This window comes from Sinocyclocheilus anshuiensis, unplaced genomic scaffold, assembly GCF_001515605.1.
Source record: "Sinocyclocheilus anshuiensis isolate Anshui unplaced genomic scaffold, SAMN03320099.WGS_v1.1 scaffold487, whole genome shotgun sequence".
In the NCBI taxonomy this organism is placed as follows: Eukaryota; Metazoa; Chordata; class Actinopteri; order Cypriniformes; family Cyprinidae; genus Sinocyclocheilus; species Sinocyclocheilus anshuiensis.
Genome location: NW_015548240.1, coordinates 1,756,812 through 1,777,836, shown reverse-complemented (window position 1 = coordinate 1,777,836; position 21,025 = coordinate 1,756,812). Strand labels below are relative to the sequence as shown.

The 21,025-nt window shown below is 37.7% G+C and overlaps 1 protein-coding gene across 1 annotated transcript in view; it reads left to right on the top strand.

Annotated features, from left to right (window-relative positions):
- Window positions 1-21,025, top strand: part of macrod2 (mono-ADP ribosylhydrolase 2) — a 606,396-nt gene that overhangs the window by 548,844 nt on the left and 36,527 nt on the right. Inside the window, exon 10 of the mRNA XM_016442374.1 lies at window positions 15,605-15,649. Within this exon, the coding sequence (XP_016297860.1) occupies window positions 15,605-15,649 (45 nt within the window). The remainder of the gene's footprint in view (window positions 1-15,604; window positions 15,650-21,025) is intronic.

Here is a 21,025-nt window from a genome sequence, read left to right as displayed (position 1 = left end):
GGGCAATTAATTTTTCACGTAGGGCCAGGTAGGTTTGGACAGCTTTTTTCCCTTAATAAATTAAATTATCATTTAAAAACTACATTTTGTATTTACTTGCATTATCTTTGCGTAATATTAAAATTGGTTTGATGATCTGAATATTTTAAGTGTGACAAATATGCAAACAATTAAAAAAAACAGGACGGGGGCAAAAACTTTTTCACACCACTGTACGTAAACAACGTATGTACACGGATATGTTGTTTATGTTGTTTACACTTTTATCTGAATGTAAACCGCGTATCTGCGTACATACGTTGCATACGTTGTTTACATATGTGATATTCTCCAAAATGGCGCTAGGGTGACGTGGAGGAGACGAATTGTTGAATAAAGTCGTTATTTTTGTTTTCTGTGATCAATGACAAAATTTTCATTTTGGGGTGGAGTAACCCTTTAATGCTAATTTCTACATTTGCTGTGTTTTTTGAACCTTAAACCGCATAAACACATTTCATTACACCAAATACACAAAATAATGTTCTTTTTAGCAACATCATATGACCCCTTTAAAATCAAGATTTATATCTGTTAACATCAGTTAATGTACTGTGAACTAACAATGGACAATTATATTTTTTATTAAACATTAACAAAGGTTAATAAATTCTGTATATTGCTTTGATAGTTTATGAGCTAATGCATTAACTAATGTTCATGAATGAAACATTACTGTAAAATGTTACCATTTACTGTGAATAAAGAACTTTCATTCTTCAAAAAATATTGAAAAGCATCATAAAAGACACATGTAAGTTATTCCATGAATTCTCCTTGTGTTCATATAGACGTAAAGATGTCCAAAGTGCTCTTTTGAGTTGGATATTTTCAATGAATCTGGAATCTGGTTCACAAAACTAACATGAATGATTCATTCATCATAATTCAGTTGGTAACAACATGTAACAACTCACTAGAGGTGGCAGTTATCACTTAAATTTTGAAAAAAAAAATTTTTTTTCCTCATTCAAAAGACCTGAAATATAGTGGATATGCTAAATTTGCATGATCTTCATTCATCATAATTGCATGTAAAAGAGTGACCAGCACGGTCTTTAGACTCTCAGATAGTCATACAAGTTTGGTGCAACATGAGGATGAATAAATGATGACCATTTTTTTGTGTAATTGCTAAAATAATTTTCAGATCGGTTTCCCAGAATCAGTATTGCTCTGTCGGGCAAACAGAGTATTGTTGAAGCTGCCACAGGGGAAATCAACCTACAAATGGCTTACTTATATCACATTAAGCCAGGTTAGGAGAAAGCATTTTAACACTGAAAAAAACATAGACACCATGTTTAAAGAATATATCAAATACTACATATAAAAAAAAATACACACCGAGAGGAAAGGAGAGAAATAGGATAAGCTTTGTGCATTGGAACGTGTTTTTACTGTCTGCATCTTATGGCTCATTGCATTTGCGTCTCAGTTTGTAACCAGCTGCCTTTGAGTGATTTTTGGTGTTTCCACAAACTCAATTCGTAACTAAGCTCTTAGGCCCCTATAACATATAGCTTTTCCTCGCTGCTTGAGAATCCAAGGAAATCCTCTAGTGTATGAGTTTAACAGGTGTGGAGCATTTTGACTTCTAGTATTTCACAGTACCGGTTGCTTGTTTCTGAAGCGCAATCGTTGTAGCCTGGAGGTCCATATGTAGAGCATGACTCAAAGGGGCTTTACTTCTGTCAACACCCTCAGTGATCCTGAGCCTCGACGGCAAACCCCAGATGTCGGAGGCACGCAGGACGGCACCTCCTCAGTGACATTCCACCTCACACTTTTGCTTGTCTGTTTCTGGTTGGATCATGTGGTCTATGATGCTGGCGTCGGTTTATGTAAAGATGAACTGTCGTGTGATGGAACTTTAGAAGTCGGTTCCTCGGTTTTCACTTTCTTTGTCTTGCACTTTGGCCTTCTGTCAATGTCAATATGACTGTTTTGCTTTCACCCAATCCCTCACTTTGTCTCTCTTTCATTTTTTGCTCCCTCTCCCGCCTTATGATACGTGGCACTAGCTAGTTCCATGGGAACTTGTCTATTGTGCGCCCATGTAGCGTTTCTCTCTCTTTAAAGGCCAAGTCTCTCTCAGGAAGCCTCTTTTCAATCTCCCTGAGCGCTAAACAAACATATGATGTGAGTGCAGGCCGCACCGGAGCCCTTTTGGACCTTCCCAAGTGTCCTGCTGTCTCGCTCCGCCTGAAGCTCGCTGCACTTCCATGACAAGACCCCCTGGAGGTTTCCAAATGAGCCGCTGCCTGGAGGTTCATCATTTGTATGGACACACACACACACACACACACACACACACAAACAAACAGGTGAATGGTGAATGCACAGTACCGGGAGAATAATACAATCCACCATTACCTCCCCTCAAGCACACACCAGGACTCGTGAACCAGGTGGAATAATAAGTGTCAAGACACTCACTTTTTCCCTACTTGTAGAATGTTTTGTTTCTGTCATGTTCCTGTCACACACACACAAACACACACAAACGCTTTCCTTCTTCCAGGTCGTGCTGAAAGATAGAATTCACCGGAGAATTTGTAATTATATCAGCCAGGTCCATGTTCCCCAGACATGTCTCTTTGTATTAGTGTATAGAAATGAGATGGCGGAGGCGCTACTCTCTTAGTTTACAACCAGTCAGAATGAGCCAGTCACCCCACTTCAGCTTTCTCCAAATTAGAGGATAGCATTCTCCTTCTTACTCATTCTCTGTTTTTTTATTTGGACCTCACTGAAGTCTCTTTTGGTTCAAAAACACTTACATTTGAAGGGACCATATTTTATAGTTTTGCAGTATATGTAGGTCAGAGGTCATGCCCATTCATGTGCCCCCTCAGATTTCTGAGCCAAGTGGACTTTGAATGCAGCTTCCAAAAGACCAAAAATAGCAGAATAATATTTTTTCTGTTTGATACAATCACACCGGTGTGATTAGATCGTTCAGTGCGGCACAGCACCAGCTGCTAAATTCAAATCTGTGTTCGCTGGCTGGCGCTGAGCCGAAGACAGACGCATTTGTACAGCACTGCATTATAACCAATCACACATGATTCTGTTTAGCTTATGAATGCAATGGCCAATCAGAGACGTTCAGATGAGTCATCGCTGAAACGCAGTGTTTTGTTCACTTGCTTGTGACTGAATTATCTGGCGAATTCTCTCATCAGAAACAGCAAAGTGCAGATGTGCGTACGAATGTAAATAAGATCTTCATTTCACAGTGTAAAGAGCTTCAGTGATTATAATGGGAGTTTTTGAGAGTGCCTGAACTCTGGCTAGACTGAATGTAGATGTTCTTTGATAATGTAAATGTTCTTTGCTCTCTGTAAAATGAAAGTGTTATAATTAGTAACTTACAATATTGTTATTAAATTCACATTAAATAAAAAGTCAGTCGTATTAAAAATATTTTATGGCATGACACCCATATCTGGTAAAATGTCAAGTTGTTATGTGTAGTTAATAGATTACACTAGTCTACTTTGCCCATCACCATTTATTGATTAAATAACAATCTATAAAGGTGCAAAACGCATTTGCTTAGGCTACACATTTGAGAATCGAGATATTTCCTAATATAGTTAACAGATGAGTCATTGCATTCATAAGCTAAACAGAATCACACATGATTCTGTTTAGCTTATGAATGCAATGGCCAATCAGAGACGTTCAGATGAGTCATCGCTGAAACGCAGTGTTTGTTCACTTGCTCGCTGACTGAATTATCTGGCGAATTCTCTCATCAGAAACAGCAAAGTGCAGATGTGCGTACGAATGTAAATAAGATCTTCATTTCACAGTGTAAAGAGCTTCAGTGATTATAATGGGAGTTTTTGAGAGTGCCTGAACTCTGGCTAGACTGAATGAAAATGTTCTTTGATAATGTAAATGTTCTTTGCTCTGTGTAAAATGAAAGTGTTATAATTAGTAACTTACTATATACATTGTTATTAAATTCACAGTAAATACAAAGTCAGCCGTATTAAAAATATTTTATGGCATGACACCCATATCTGGTACTTAAGTAAAATGTCAAGTTTTTATGTGTAGTTAATAGATTACACTAGTCTACTTTGCCCATCACCATTTATTGATTAAATAACATAATCTATAAAGGTGCAAAACGCATTTACTTACACATATTTGAGAATCTAGATATTTCCTGATAGAGGTAACACGTTTGGAAATATTTCGAATAAAAAGGAAAAAATAATAATAAAACATAAGCCTATATCAATTATACAGTCATATCGTGGCTGCTGTATGTCACATGACAAGCATGATGAGCGCAACCCCCCCAAGCCCAACCCCCCACCCGTGCCCCCTCAAAAATCATGAGTGCATGACGCCCCTGCTTACAGCACATTTGAGTAATGAGATTGCATTTGAATATGTTTTTAATTGCACATTTTAACAGTATTAAGTGAAAAAGTAAGCTACAATAGGAAGCGTTGTGTCTGTCTTAAAACCTAGTGAACTGGCAGCTGAGAAGTGTCGCGCATTTTCGCTCTGATAAAGCCCAAAATGCTGTTCTCGGCTCCGATTCTACTGAATCTCCAGCGTCACAACGGCAAAACAAATGACATTTGTGTAGTTTACAGTCTGAATCAAATAAGATGGAATAAAAAAGACAGTGTAACAAGAAATAATGCCAAAACTACAAGTTTTTCTTTTGAGCTGCATGAGTGCATGACGCCCCTGTGTGGAGGCTTTTTTTCCACTTAGGGCCCTTTCACATGACTTGCATCATGGCTTTGCGCCACATTATTTTTTTTTGCAAAAAAAGCAGGAGCTATACAGGAAATAGTGAATGAGTCTTTTGATACATTAGCAAAGTTTTTATTGGCTATGCTTCAAATGGTCACTGGGAAATGTGACGTAGGCACGAGTCATGTAAAAGGGTCTTTATAATGCTAGTCAAGATTTCTTGCCCCCAAAATAATAATTTAGGTCTGCATGGGCTAAATACTAAATAACAGTTGATATGCAAACATAGGCAGTGAGAGGGCTGCACAATTTGGGGGGAAAAAGATATTTCTGCTAAAAGTCCAATTGTGATTTAAAAAATAAAAGCTCCAGTTTATGATTATTATTAAATCAAAATATGAAATATTATTGTTAATATTCCACTGTAGAAAAATAATAAGAAAAAAATTATAATAGTAATTAAGAAAAAAATTATTTTCCAGTTAAACTGTGTTATAATATTTATGGCTGTCTTCATTTATTTATTTTCAAAACATTTAACCATAAGCTTGTATTTTGGTGGAAAACCACAGAGAGCCCTAAAAGCTTCCATTTTGTTGACAGCAGCTGATTTATAAGCGCTTCTGATTACAAGTTTGAGAAGATGGTTTGGCTGTTTTTGTTTGTTTTTTGTTTCCAAATGCTTGTTATAAATGACCCAAACTCACAGCATGTGCAGAGATGAGTTCAGATGAATGCATGTAAATTACACATTGTTGTGCTTCACTTTTGATTAATCATGCAGTTGTATGTTAATTGTGAAATCACAACCATTTCCGCAAGACCTAATTCTTATATTGAATAAATGGTGTGGTTAGGAAGCTTTTCCTTGTGAACATTAGACTTGCTCTTTTGACTTTCATGTACTGTTTTCTATTATATGACCTCTTTAAAAGGAATCTCAATGGTAATGCTACAATGTAAAGAGTAATTCACAAAGTCTGGGCTTTTAAGGAGTTTGAGAGGTCAAGTTAATAGTTCCAAAGTCACACAAATGGTTTTATCATTAAAATGCGGGTCGAGGAGGCAGACTCGAGCACTGATTAATAAACAGAGAGAGTGGTCTGATAGGGTCAGAGGTCAGTGATTCAGAGAAGGGGTCATCTGCAGTAATTGCAAACCTTTAGCGTGTTTCATGTTTGTGAGTCTTGAATTTTCTTTCAACATAGTTTTTTCCCCGCCATTAAACTCTCTAATCCACCACAGAAATCGCTTTTCTCATTTTCAATCAAATTTTAATGTAATTAAAGTAGTTGTTCGTCTTATTCTGTATTTTATACAGTATTTAAATAACTTGTTCCGCGACGGTATCTGTGTTTAATGTGAGAATCGTTATAAGTGACATATGGAGTTATTATCTGTAGTGAAGCATGCTCGTCGTTCTCGCTGTTCAAAAGGCAACATCAGTTGTGTTTTCTTAGCTACATCATTAGCATGTTTCTCTGACTGCGTATTAGATATTGATTGACGCAGGAGGAGAGGGTATGGAGAGAACATTCCAGAAGAGTGAAATTATCATGAGGATGGTATATTGGGGCGAATCGTTGTGGAGTGAGGTTTGAAGTGCTTTTTAGATGGAGAGAGAGAGACGATAGGACTGAATTAGTTCTGCTGGTGTCCCTGATAGCGGTGGTTGTAAAATGTGCGAAAATAACAAGGGCCTGACAGCTCGATCCCAAAACCTCATCATCATCATCATCACCATGGGAACCAGCGTGCCATGAGCTGCGGAAGAGACGTGCTCATTTTAACTGAGCTTTAAAGCTGCACTCGGCATCTCGCGCTGTGGCTACTCTCTGGCACACCGCATACATTTACTCCCTCTCTCACTTTCTCTTCCACTCACTTACTCGTGTATTCATACAAGCCCTCGTCTGCTTTTGCGTCTATACAATTGGAAAGAAAAATCATCTTTGTCCTTGTTGCTAAACGAGGGAAGTTATTGTTGTACTGTCACTTCGCAAAACAATTTCGGCATGTATTCTTCTGAATGCTTTTGTTTGTGTTGTGTGTACCTCTTAGGATTTGTGTGTTCTTTTAATCTCTTCCTATGCAGCCTTAGAAGTGTCTGACAACTGGCAAATAGAAAGGAATAGTGTCGGGCCATGCAAACAGGGCATTTGCATATGGCAAATTGTCTCATCAGTGTTTGCCTCCCAACCAGCTGTCAAAAAAAAAAGCAGCTGCAGAAATGAGAACATTTTTGTAGATGATAGCAAATAACAGATTTTGGAAACTGTAATGTGCAATGCAAGTATTTTAAAGCCTTATTTTTATGCAGTTGTTTTATATTTTTATGTGTTTGATTTAAAAGTTTATATCCAAGAAATGCCATTCTAAAACTCTAAAAGAGTAGGTGATAAAAATTGGAACTAACCCTTATGCCATTATAAACCTGAATTACTTTATTTCCTTAGATATTTTTAAAAGATATTTTGAAAATTGTTTAAGTGATCTTTTTAAATGTTTAGATGTTTTAGTTTCCCATACCATTAAAGTCAATGGAGTCCAATGTTGTTTTGATTTTCATTGTATTGACAAAAACTGCTCTAGTAAAAAGTAATATATTTAAAATACATTTATTTCATACTAAGGATAGTTCAAATCTATTAACATATTTACTGACATATCACTCGAGACTTACTGACATAAAACTTGTACTTCAACTTTATTTGGAGTATTACTACTATATTGAGCCTAAAATGTGTAATGTCACTATTGATGAGCATTGTATGATCTTTGAATAATATCGGTCTTTAAATGCAAGACATTTAAAGTGTACCTAAAGCAGGGGTCTCCAACCTTATTTCATTTGGGAGCTACTTTTTAAAAATGAAAGCGGCTGAGAGCTACCAATGTTATACAATACTGAAATCTCTTAAATAATGTATCAATCCAAACTGTTATACACTGCATTGTTAAAATGTGCTGGAAATATTAAAAAAGTACTGATACACAAACACACACTGATATAATTTTACCAAGTTTTATGCCAACAAATAAAATTAGCAGCACTAGGCACTTTTTGTTTGCATAAACAGTGAAATAAAAACAAAAAAATGATGGCCGGATTTTAAACTAACAAAAAATATTCAGAACATGTTATTTACATGTACTACATGTTCGAATAAAGTTTTGACCATTTTTTAAAAGAAAATGATAACATTTCAGCCTTTAAAAAAAATCTCATTTTTTTTAATAAAAAAGATGAGTCAGAATGATCAATTAAATTTTATCTGCTCCATAAACAGTTCTACATAAGCTAATGTGCATTCTAAAAATCTCAACACTTTTGATAACAAGGTAGCCTATTTTCCATTTTCTATTTTCAATTTTCAATTTTCCTATGGAAAACAAATGCCATCGAAACTTTTCTGAAAACAGTCGGTTTCCTATTATGCATTCATACAAATAATTCAATCATACATTCTTTCATATAATTTCCCTCAGCAGTCTGCCTTCAATCATGTTTTCACACAAAACGAAACTACGTGTTGCGCCTGCACAAGACTCTTAATAACTTTGATTAAAGCTGAGCAGTATTTACTGTGAGTTTTTCAAATCGCGATAATCAAATACGGTTTAGTGATGATTAAAATATGAAACCGGATTGTAACAAAGTTCGTAGATCGGAATCATACATTCTTTCATATAATTTCCCTCAGCAGTCTGCCTTCAGTCATGTTTTCACACAAAACGAAAGTACGTGTTGCGCCTGCGTGAGACTCTTAATAACTTTGATTAAAGCTGAGCAGTATTTACTGTGAGTTTTTCAAATCGCGATAATCAAATACGGTTTAGTGATGATTAAAATATGAAACCGGATTGTAACAAAGTTCGTAGATCGGGAAGAAGGAGGAGGGAACCGGCGAACATTTAACATAAAACTTTAATAAATAAATAAACAAACAAACACAAAACAAAAGTAAAAGTGGCAGCCCCTCACAGACGACTGCCGCATAAAACATAATATAAGAACAACAACATAAAGTCCAGGCCTGGTCCTCTCTCGTCCTTCACTAGATCATTATCTTTCACTCCACCGGCCTCGCTCCGCTCCCACGGCTCTCGGCCCTGCCCCACTCATCACAGGGATAATTCAAATAACCTCACGGCTGGTATGTCAAGTATGTCTTGGCGAGCTACCTCCAATCAGGTCACGAGCTACTGGTAGCTCGCGAGCGACGTGTTGGAGACCCCTGACCTAAAGTAAACTTGTAATAGTTCCACATAGTTCCACAATCAAATATACTTCAGTATTTCTTTAGTTGGACTTCAGCATTACTTCCGCACAATTAAAGTGCACTAAATACAAAATTAGTTGTTCCAATTTAGCAGACTTTAAGTATACCAGTTTAGTATAGCAAAAGTACAATTGCAGGGTATTTATATTAAGTACATAAATATGTAAATGTATTTGTAGTATACTTAGCATGAAATAAATGTATTTTGAATACATTTCAGTATATTTATTTTTCACTAGGGTGTTCTTCAAAATATCTTATTTTTTGTCAAAAAAGAAAGTCATACAGTCAGAAAGGCCTAGATACTTTGTTGTTTGTTGGTTCATTCTTATCCAGAGATCTTAATATGACTGTGCAATACAGTATTTTATTTATAGTGCCTGCTAAAGCAATCATCACTATTACTCATATGCAGGGTTGGGGATTTTCAGAACCCCTCTTTCTGGCGTGTAACTTGCACATTTGTGCACATTAATTATTCCTTAAATTGTTTTGTGGCTTGTGTAGACAATCCAAAAAAAAAAATCTGAACATCATAGCAACTACATAGTAACTCTGGCAACCTCCCACAACACCATTTGCTGACATTTACCACAGTGAGTAAATTTTCTTTAGGAAATCTGTCTTTACCACTTTGCTTGCTTGTTCCTTGTAAATAGCATCTAATTTATTGTTCATTTTTATCACACACTTGTTTCTATTGTTCAAAGACATGATCAGACAAAGAGGTAAATGTGTGAGGGTATGTTGTGAAAGCTCAATTTCTGCCTGTACTACATGTGTTGATGTTTCTAAAAGTTATTTTCTTTACACTCACCCATTGATTTTCCCTCTGCGGTCTCAGATGAGAAGGAGGAACACCGCCATTAATGAGATTCTGCTGTTCTGTAGTTTGAATTTGTACTTTTCCTATCCCTCAGTTTGTTTGTTGGGGTTATCACTCACTTCTGTTATCCAGTCACATCGATTCTTTCTGATGACACCTGGCTCTGTATCCTTCTGTCTCCATCTTTACAATCTTAGACATATCAACTTGAAAGGAATTTCATCAAATCAAGCTCCATCTCGACATATTCATCCTCCTCATCACCTGAAATCCTCAGATTCTCATAGATGCTTTTATATTCTAGATTTCTCCATCTTGACTCCTAAATGGTACTTCACAATGCATTTTTTCACTTAGTTTTGGTTTGTATGTTTAGTGCAAGCTGTGCAGAAAAAGCTGTTTTAAAAATGTAGCTTCTCAAGCTACTCATTTAAATTAGTAGACTAATAGACTGCATTTTTACAAAGCAGTTAGCTGCACTAAAAGACAAAAAGTAGCTAATTGCATTGAAGCTATTTAGGGGTCAGTCTTGTAAATGAATTGCTTGTGTCCTTTACGCTTCTGTGCATCTTCCTCACACACACTCACATCTCCAATGTCCCAAAGTCGCCCACTCCTCCTACCTCCAAGACATAGTTCTGCTTAGAAGAGAAATGTCTTTGAAGTCCTGTCAGTTTCTGAGACAGCGCAGTTGCCCTGTCAACTCCACTTAACTGCGATCCCATCCCTTGCATCCCGCTGTTATCCTCCCTCAAGAGCCTCAACACCCATAAGAGCAGTTTGAGGTCCATTATGTGGGAGTTAGTGGGTTTGGGCCTGCGAGAGGATTCTGAAGAATATCCGACGCTTATGTAAGTGAGTACAGTGCACATCACTGCCTGCTGTCCTGTTACAGTCATTTATGAGTCAGTGAAGGGACCAAGAAGAATGCATTTGTCAGAAAATTAGGATGAATTAGATGTGTGAAAGAGCTTGGAGACCGTCTCTGTGTTTCATTAATATGGGTTATGATTGTGTTTCAGCGAGTTACAATTATGAAAAAAGAAGGCAGAATTTAATGTTCTCTGTCTTTCTTTCACAGTGTTTCAATGTTCTATATTGATGTGATAAATAAGTAGATTCGGTATATTGTAAAAAAGAACTGTGAAAATGTGTGAAAGACATGATAGAATGACTCGTGGGGTATAAAAGCAAAAAGATTTCATTAATATGTGTGTGAATGGATGGATAGCTAGATGGACGGACGGATGGATGGATAGCTAGACGGACAGATAGATGGACGGACGGACGGATGGATAGATAGATAGATAGATAGATAGATAGATAGATAGATAGATAGATAGATAGATAGATAGATAATAGAAAATATAATTTTAACAAAGTGTTTTGTCAGATCTCATTACATTTTATACTTTCAGTCAGGAAATGAAGCTCTGTTTCTCTGTCTTTGTCTCTCAATCTCATTCTCACGCTCTCACTCACTCTTGGTCCACTCCACATCCATATTTACATGGTGTTTCTATGCCGTGTTCTCAAACGACAGCTCCCCCTGCTATCTTTAATAGAGGCTTTCCTCTCCCAGTGTTACTGTGTCAGAAAGCCTATCATTTTTAAAGCCGGGTGTTTGTGGTGAGACGATGGTCGTCCGATGTAAGTCGATGGGGCCTCCTGGACCCCCGAAAGAGTTGAAAATGAAGGCTGCACACTCAACGTCCTCAGTCTCCAGGGAACAAACGCTGAGTGTGTTACGGTGCATTAATATCATCAAACACACCATGGGAATTTTTTTGAAGTGCCACCATGTGTGGGGCTTTACACAGCTAGGAATACAGCCATTACGATAGTGGTGAGGAGCTAGCAGCGATTTAGCTGCGTGTTACTTTCAAGAGACAGAATCATTAACGTAAACAGCTTTTCTAACACTATACTGTACAATAAAATATTTCAGTGCAGCAGTTGAATATTTGCAATTTCTATGGAAATTTGATCATAAGAAAAGCTTTGACATGTTTCTTGTACTGTGTATCTTGATTCTGTTCTGGCTATGTAACATCCTCTCAATTATTATTATTCTTTTGGTTTTTCCTCAGCCTGGAATTTTAATCCAATTGAACAAAATGGTGGGTGGTAAGCCGGTTTTCATCACACCCCAGTGCTCTAATTGATTGATTAAAGTAATTGATTGGTTTGGGAGGCCCTGCAACTGATTAAAATGCTTTCAGACATGAGCAGATTGAAAGGCAGCATGTTCCAGCACACTCTCTGGCCCCCAGGGGCCCATGTCTGGCTGTCCTTGAGGAGCAGAGACAGTGGATGTACGTTGGTGTCTGTGCGTGTGCCGTCCATCTGGTCAGTGGAATTAGAACAGTCTCTAGTTAGTTGGCTTACATGTTCTTGTTTCTTTTTTAAATCATTTAGACATCTATTGTTTTAGCTCACATAATTACTGCAACATATTTGATTTAAAAATGATCTACAGGTATCTATCTATCTATCTATCTATCTGTCTGTCTGTCTGTCTGTCTGTCCGTCCGTCCGTCCGTCCGTCCGTCCGTCCATCTATCCATCTATCTATATGTCCATACATCCACACGTTCATTTATCTGTCTGTTTCCGCCTATCCATCCGTCCATCCATCCATCTGTCCATCTATGTCTGTCTCTGTCCATCTATCCATCTATTTATCTGTCTGTCTGTCTGTCCATTCATTCATTCATTCATCCATCTGTCCATCTGTCTGCCCGTCCGTCCGTCCATCCATCCGCACATTTATTTATTTGTCTGTCTCTGTCTTTCCGTCCATCTATTTATCTGTCTGTCTCTGTCTGTCCATCCATTCAACCATCCATCCATCGTTGTGTCTATCTGTCTGTTTGTCTCTGTCCGTCCATCTATTTATTTGTTTGTCTCTGTCTGTCTGTCCGTCCGTTTATCTATTTATTTGTCTGTCTCTCTGTCCGTCCATCCATCTGTCTGTCCGTCTGTCTGTCTCTGTCTGTCTATCCATCCATCTCTCTGTTCACCCGTCCATCCGTCTGTCCATCTATTTATTTGTCTCTCTGTCCGTCCAACTATCTTTCTGTCCATGTGTCCATCCATCTGTTTACCTGTCTGTCTCTGTCTGTACATCCATCCATACATCCATCTGTCTGTCTGTCTGTCCGTTCATCCATCCATTCATCTCCATACATACATACCTACTTACCTTACATTTTTTAATTAATAATCAGCATTACAGTGACGAAATGATGCAGCAAGCACAAGTCTTGCTTTGTGCATTTAGCATAAAGTGCAAAAAAAAATCATACAACAGCATAGCAGTGCATTACATTTACAGCACTTTCATTGGGATATTGCATAATCAGCTGGCACATGCACAGAGGGCACTTGCTCTTTGCTGAAGGTTGTCCAAAGGGTTTGCTCCCTGTCCAGTGTGACTCAGCATGTTATGATGTCACTGTTTTTCCCCTCTTTTCCCCAGATAAATGCCTGCTTTGCCTTTATTCTGTGTTAAGGAAAAACATGGCCCCACCGTCCTGAGGGAGATTTGACAGTATTTCTCTCATGAACAGATGACAGGAGTGTTTTATCAAAGCAGGAGCTTTTGCTAGAGGCTGGATGTGTGAGTGTGTGAACGTGTTTTTCTGTGTGTGTGACCATGTGCCTGTCTGAGGATGACATGCTGATGAGGTCTGCAAGAGGCTTAGAAAATTAAATAAAAAAGCTGTTTTTGTCACAGTGTAACAGTGATTTGCTATTCACAACCCATTCAACATATGTAATGTATTTCTGAGTGAAACGAGAATAAGATGCACTGATAAAATTGTTATTGCTTCTTCCTGGTTTTATTGTGAACAAAGCAAATCATTTTGATTTTATATTGGCTTTATGAAAAAAAAGAAAAAGAAAAACCCTGTTCACTTTTAGCTAGAATTTCTTTTAAACATTTAGTTTTCTAGAAGAAGTCTGGGAGAATAGATCTAATTATGAGCTAGCAGTGTATGAATTGGAACCTGTTTGGTTTGTGGTAATAGCTAACAGTCGTCAAGGATGGCTAACGAGCTTTAACCAGGCAGGGAACAGCCTTGGCTGCAGACACCAGGCTTCAGGTCCATTAGGTTTGGCATCATACAAGAAGAGAAAAGGCACTCAAGCAGAAAAAGAGTCAAATTCAGGGGACATATTGACTTCTTTGGCAAGTACTCTGAGCTGAGAGTGTAAAAAAAGGAATAGACAAAAAGTAAAAGAAGAAACAACAGAGTTAAAGAGAGCAGTGGACCTGTACAGGAGGGAATGAGAGTGAACAAGAACAGAGGATAGAATATAAGAGAGCTGAGCACTGGAGGAATGCAGATCACTGCATATTTAGCTGACAGATGGCTGAAATACAGGTATTTTTACATACAGTCAGGTCAAGATCCTATAGATCAGTGGTTTTCAACAGTTGGGTCGGGACCCAGAAGCAAGTCTTTTCAGATTAGAGATGTATAAAACTATGTCTTTGACAAGAGCTAGAATACAACAGATGATAATCTACTATTTAAAAATTTTAGACAACATTTTGTACGTCTTAAATCTAAAATATGTAAAATATATACATAAGAAAAAAATCTTTAAAAACTCAAACTGTTGGACAAATAGTTCACCATCATGACCCATAGTCAGGATAAAAAAAAACTGTTTTGTTCACATTTGTAGGAAAGAAACAATGCGTAATGCACTATATAATCATCAATAGTTATAGCAAAATAAATCAACTTTTAAAAAGGAGGGAGAAACGTTTGTCATTTTTAGTTGTCATCAAAGGTTGAAAATCTGTATATCTTGTTGCAAAATCGTTTGTGACTTGGTTGAAGCTAGTCAGATCCTTGAAGACTATAACAACTCAAAGTAAAAAAAAAAAAAAAACAGAAAAGCAACATAAAGCCACATTCACAGCTGTGCCATTTGATTTGCACAGGATATGATTTTAGTTTACTGATATGCCTCATATTTATCTTTTTGGCCCAGCATTTGAAGAATAACACGTGTTACATTTACAAAATTGTCAGTTTTACTGTTAATGTCATGTTAATATTGTTGTATATTATTGGGTCTATGCAGTTCATTGTAACATTGCAATGTTACATTTTAAGGAGTTTCTTAGCTTTGTAGTTTAAAACTTTTTGTGATTATGTCCAATGAAAAATTGGGTTCTGAAGCAAAACCAGTTAGGAGCAACTGATATAGACATGTCGCCTTCAACCTCAGCTGAAACTATTTCAGCACTCCTCCAAATGCTGAATTTAATTGCTGCTTGGATCATATCAAATAGCATGATTGTCTTCCCACAGATGAGCGTTTGATAGCAGCCTGAACTCAAATAATACATCAATCCAGATCAAACAGACTGCGAGCTCTCGGCTTGTCTCTGCTCAGCTTTCATTAGAACTAACTGCCTGGGGGACTCAACAAACCACATATTTTCAATCCTTAGAGAAACCTTGGATTTAATCTAAAAATCAATGCTTGTTCTGCCTCTGTTTCCTGTTCAGCCCTGTTCTGAGGTCTCGCAAAGGAGGCATCTCCGTAAATAAATGTGTTGTATTCCTGATTTGCTAAATTCTTGTTACACTACTAATAGGACTAAGCCCACAGAAATCCACGCTCGCCGGGCTGCTTTTTTGATCGTGTCAGGATTGCCGTCGTAGCTTTTGACCTGTCTGGTTTCTCTTCCTGTCTTTTGCAGATAATGACGACCATAAGAATGAAAAAGATGCCGGTGTTGAAGAAGGTGAGTGACAGTGTTTCCTAATGCGGTGTTCACAATTGCAAACAAGATGGGAAATTATCACATCCAATATCCTGCAGCCCGACGAAGTTTAATCCACGGCATCTGAATCACTCTTCCCATGATTAATCGAGCCTTTTGTTGTGGGTGGCAGCTCTACAATTGCCTATAAACAAGAAAACAAGAGTCTGCATTTTCTCTCAGAATGCCTGAAAAAGTTTTGCTGGTGTTACTATGTGTAACTTTGGTCTTTTGGCAAGTTAATTGAGATGAAGGTTGCCAGGTGTTGTTTTGGACCATAGTCAGATTGATTGAAAGCTAATCGGACTCGCTTGCCATCTTGTCGGCAATGACACAATCAAACGTTATCAAATGGGAATGCAGTTTGCTTGGCACGTCTTCTTTTAATGGCGGTCCATTCAGATGCAAATCACCTTACCTTCTTTATTGACTTTCAGAAAAGCAGAAGAGATTACAAGGCCTTCATCTGGAAGCCTCTTTAACTGTACATTAACTGTGACAAAAAGGTGTTTCATTGTGACTAATGCGCGTTTGCTACAGGAGCTAAATAGACAGCGGCAGGTACAGCATTACAAACGATTCGGTGCTAAGCTAATTCCCAGCGCTAGACACTTAAATCCGGCTTACATAGCCACAATGGTCCCAAACCTGCTTAAGCGACTGTCAAAAAGACAACTGAGCATCATACAATGGTAATCTAATCTGGGTTTATCTCTCGGTTTAGGCTGGACTACAAAACTGTACAGGTTGGATGATACCAGTCTCTGAGAACACTATGCAAGGGTTTCAGTCAGACTGCAGTAACAGTGTTTTTATTGTTAACTAAAGCTATCAAAAATTGTTTGTGCTAACTGAAATTAAACTGAAATAAAATATATTAGATTAAAAACTTGAAAACTTGAAAAACGTAGAAATGTTGCCTTGTCAACCAGATTAAATCAAACAAGTTTAAACGGAAGTACTAAAATTACTATAACTAAAAGTGAAATAAAAAAAAAAATCAGATATAAATATTTATTAAATATGAATTAAAATTACAAAAACATAACAAAATTGCTAGAACTAAAATAAAAATATAAGCTAATTTAAAATAATAATAATAAATATTATAATAGTACATAAATAATACTAAAATAACACTGTATAGTAGTGTTTTTTTTTTTTCCAGTTAAGCTGGAAAACTGAACCAAGGTCAAACATGTCTCCAGCAGTCACTTAAACTCCATGGAATTATGAGATGGAGATTTTCTGGCAGGGTAACAAGGTCAGCATTGATCGTTTCCACAAAAGTTAGATGATTGAAAACACAGAGGGTGAAAGAGAAGGAGTGCTAAATGAAGCATCTTAAAGGAGGAGAACATTTTCATACCTCAACGACATGAAGTGAAAAAAGTAGCATGCTGTGATTTTTACTACAAATGTGAGAAGCTGTTCATAGGACTGGAGCTGTAAGCCAAGACGCCCATCAAAACCAGATCAGAATTTTTCAGCACCTAGCTTTGACTTTTTTACGGCCGCGCTATAAACCGGTATTTTAAAGCAGTCCAACAAGCGTCTAATAGCCCTCTGAACTACTGTAAGATCTTGTGTTGGGGCTTTGTGCGGTTGTGTTTACTTCTGCACAAAACCAGAGAGACCAATCACCTCTTTTGTGGACACTGTTATACCTCATTGTAAACACTGGACCGGGATGACCCGACATGGCAACACCTATCAGGATTCTATCTTGTTCACAACACACCAAGTATCACGTCTGCACACACACACACACACACACTGTAGCTCCCAGCGCCCTGCTTTTCCTGCCCCAGCAGTTTCGGCTAGCTTAGCCTCAGTTTCATTCAGTGAATGTCTGACTGGCAGCCAAGCCCTGGCCTTTAGCAGCGCTTCACTTAGCCAGGGCTCTGATTCTCTCTCTTTTTCTCTGGAACCAATTCAAAGGCTCAAATGGTTGCCATTCTCACATGGAATTGAGGCTTTTTTCCCCTTATCCCCCTGTATCAGCTCTCTCCTGCTCTCTATCAATCAATCCGTTTCTCTCCCTCTCTCTGTTTCACCTTTTTTTTTTTGCTGTCTTTCACCGAAATCCCTTACGCTACACTTTTACAGGCCCCATTTTTTATTAGCTGGGTTTTGCAGAGGCACACAAAAGCCCCTGTTGATGCAGAATCACCTGGTGCATGTATATGCACTCCAGCAAGGCCTGCGACACAATAGCAGGATATTCCTTCGCTCATTTCAGCCTTATCAGAGCTGTTCAGTATTGGCAATCTGTGCCTTGTAACCTTAGATTTTTAAGGAGCTGGCAGCCCTTTTTCAGTTCTGGGATTAATAGAGAGCTTTTTTTAGTTTATGCATGTATAAAGGAGAACAACTACTAATAAACATATTTCTTTTTTATTGAGTTTTATTGAATTTAATGCTGATGAAAATGAGGCTGTGAGGGATAAACTTAGCAGACAATGTATAAAAGTCCTAGATTTTCGCCAGCTCACAACTTTGTTTTATGGAGGTTTTGTCTACTGAATGTTTCTTTTGGAACGATTTTTCATCAGCTCAACAATCGGTATGTTGTTAAACAACAGTATATAATCCATTGAATGCACTGTACTTCTATCCCATGCAGCCTTGTTTTTATTCTTGCCAAAAATTAAATATGGCACTACACTGACTAAGGTATATTACACAAATAAAACTTTCTAATGGAATCTAACTGTACTTCTTAATATTTATTGTGCAATTTGTTCATTAGCAGTGCTTACTAATTATTTATACTGCTGTTAAATCATAATTAATTTAGGATTTATTTAATTTTATTTTTATGTTTATTTATTTATTTTTTTTCAATCACCCAGAACAAAAAAGGTATGAGAAAATCGGTGTTCTTTTGAGCGAATGTTCAACTCTCAAAGTCAGTATCACCCAGCATTCCCATCTTCCAAGCATTGTTGAGAGAATATCAAACTAAGTCTCTTCGGGATGTTCTGTCAGTGTGTGGAAACCTGTTTAAGGAGCCATTAGCTTTCGAATTCTGCCGTTTCAGCCTCTTCGGTTGTGTAGCACTGAACCAATTACTCGCTTCTCAATAAGATGGACCAAAGATAATTAAATTCTTACACTGAAGGGCGGCAGCAGGCTATTAACACCACAATTTCTCCATTTGTCTTAAAGCCAGAGGGTTGGAGATGGTGTTTTTTCTTTCTTTCTTTAATATTAAAGCAAGCAGCACTGATGTCTTTGGGGAAATTTCCCCAGGCTGGTATCTCTCTTCAATATGCAGCACAAAGAAAAAAGTCATTTTTTCAGTAAACTGATACTTTAGCAAACAACAACCTACCAGATTTTGCTTTTCTAAACAACAAACATATTCCAGGACTACCCTTACAAACATTTACCATAGTTTCTACTAAATACTGATGCTACTATAAAATCAAGTGGACCACAAAACCAGTCATAAGGGTCAATTTCTCATCACTAAATGAAAACTTAAAGTGAAGGCCTGATTATTTCAGGAGCCTTATCACAAGTCCATTGTTTTTGAATGTTGGCGCTACTTCTGCTATATTTTCAGACTTAAAACAATAATTTGGTATTCCTCTTGTACCATTGTCCTCTTTTATGCTAAGAAATAAGTCACCTGGCAGTTCTCTCCCAAGTGGTTCCACTGCTGCCAGCATTAAGTCTGAGTATGATTCAGTAAGCTATATAACACTTTTAATTGTCAGGAAATTACTTGTCTTTAACAGTTTTAGTTCAATATACTTACCTGTTGATCAAAAATAGCCTTAAACCTATACACTTTTTTTTTTCTTTTTTTTTTTTTAGTAACTTTCAGGAGGGTGTACTCATTTTTGCAACACAAAATTTAATCACTTTGATAAGAAAATCTTATTTTGCTGAATAATTTTGGCGTTCTTCTTTGGTAATTGATCAAGCAGGCTTGTTGGAACATTACATCTCCAAAGAACCCTAACATGTCTTCTAAGTAAAGAGTAATTGCTGAATTTGTTAAGTTTTAGAGGGGGTGTACTCATTTACACTGTATATCACACTGCAAATAATAAAAACACTGCAGCTGTGGTTGGCAGAATCTTATCCAAAAAATATGGTAGCTACAATTTAGCTTAAATTTACAAGAAAAAAGTGGGTTTTTTTATATATACAGTATATATTAACTGACAAACTTAGAATACTAACATACTGAATTGCTGAAATCTTGTACCGTTATAATACACTGACAACCACCACAAAACACAAGTGGATCATAAATACATATAAAGATGGTGCCGCAAATGGCAGCCACGACGCTGAGCTCCGCTATTCTTCTGATGTTTTTGTTTGTTTGTTCTGTGTTTTGTCATTCTTCTTCTATAAGTTTTACCAGAGACGAACTCCTTAACATTAAGCAACACATCCCAGACAATATTTTTCTGGTTTTTGATTATTCAGACGTTTTGTTGGACATTCTAGTCGGAGGTACAGCCGTGTTGTTCAAACGCGCGTGCAAACGCAGAAGAGGGAAACACGCCGACACCCTGGTTAAGCCCCACGCACGCGGCTTTCAAACTGCGCTCCCAAGCATTCATGTCGCGAATGTCCATTCCCTTCCTAACAAAATGGATGAACTTCTCCTCACCCGCACCCACAAGGACTTTTCAAACTCTGCTGCACTGTGCTTCACTGAAACCTGCCTGAGTGAAGCCATTCCGGATAACGCGTTTCATCTGCCGGGCTACCAGCTGTTCAGAGCGGATCGCATCGCAGAGCTAACGGGGAAAACAAGAGGTGGTGGATTGTGTTTCTACATCAGCAAAAGTTGATGTTCAGATGCAACAATGCTGAAAAAGGTATACTGTCCTAACTTAGAGGCATTCTTCATAAACTGTAAACCTTTCTACTCGCCGTGGGAGTTTTTCTCTTTCATTCTCGTGAATGTGTACATTCCCCCGGACGTGTGCGTGAATGCCGCGATGCAACAGCTGGCCAAACAAATAACCAGTAATATATTGGATCACTGTTACACCACAATAAAGAATGCATATCACTCTGTTCCACGAGTAGCTTTGGGGCTCTCTGATCACTGTTTGGTTCATCTTATACTGACCTACAGGCAGAAACTGAAATCAGCTAAACCTGTATTTAGGACTATAAAAAGATAAACTAATGAAGCAGAGCGGGATTTACAAGCCTGTTTCGACCTCACTGATTGGAGTGTTTTTGAAGCTGCTGCCACTGATCTGGACGAGCTCACAGAGATTGTAACTTCAAATCAGTAAATCAGTCTCTGTGAGGATATGTGCATCCCCACCAGAACATTCTTATCATTCAATAATGATAAACCGTGGTTTACTGGGAAAC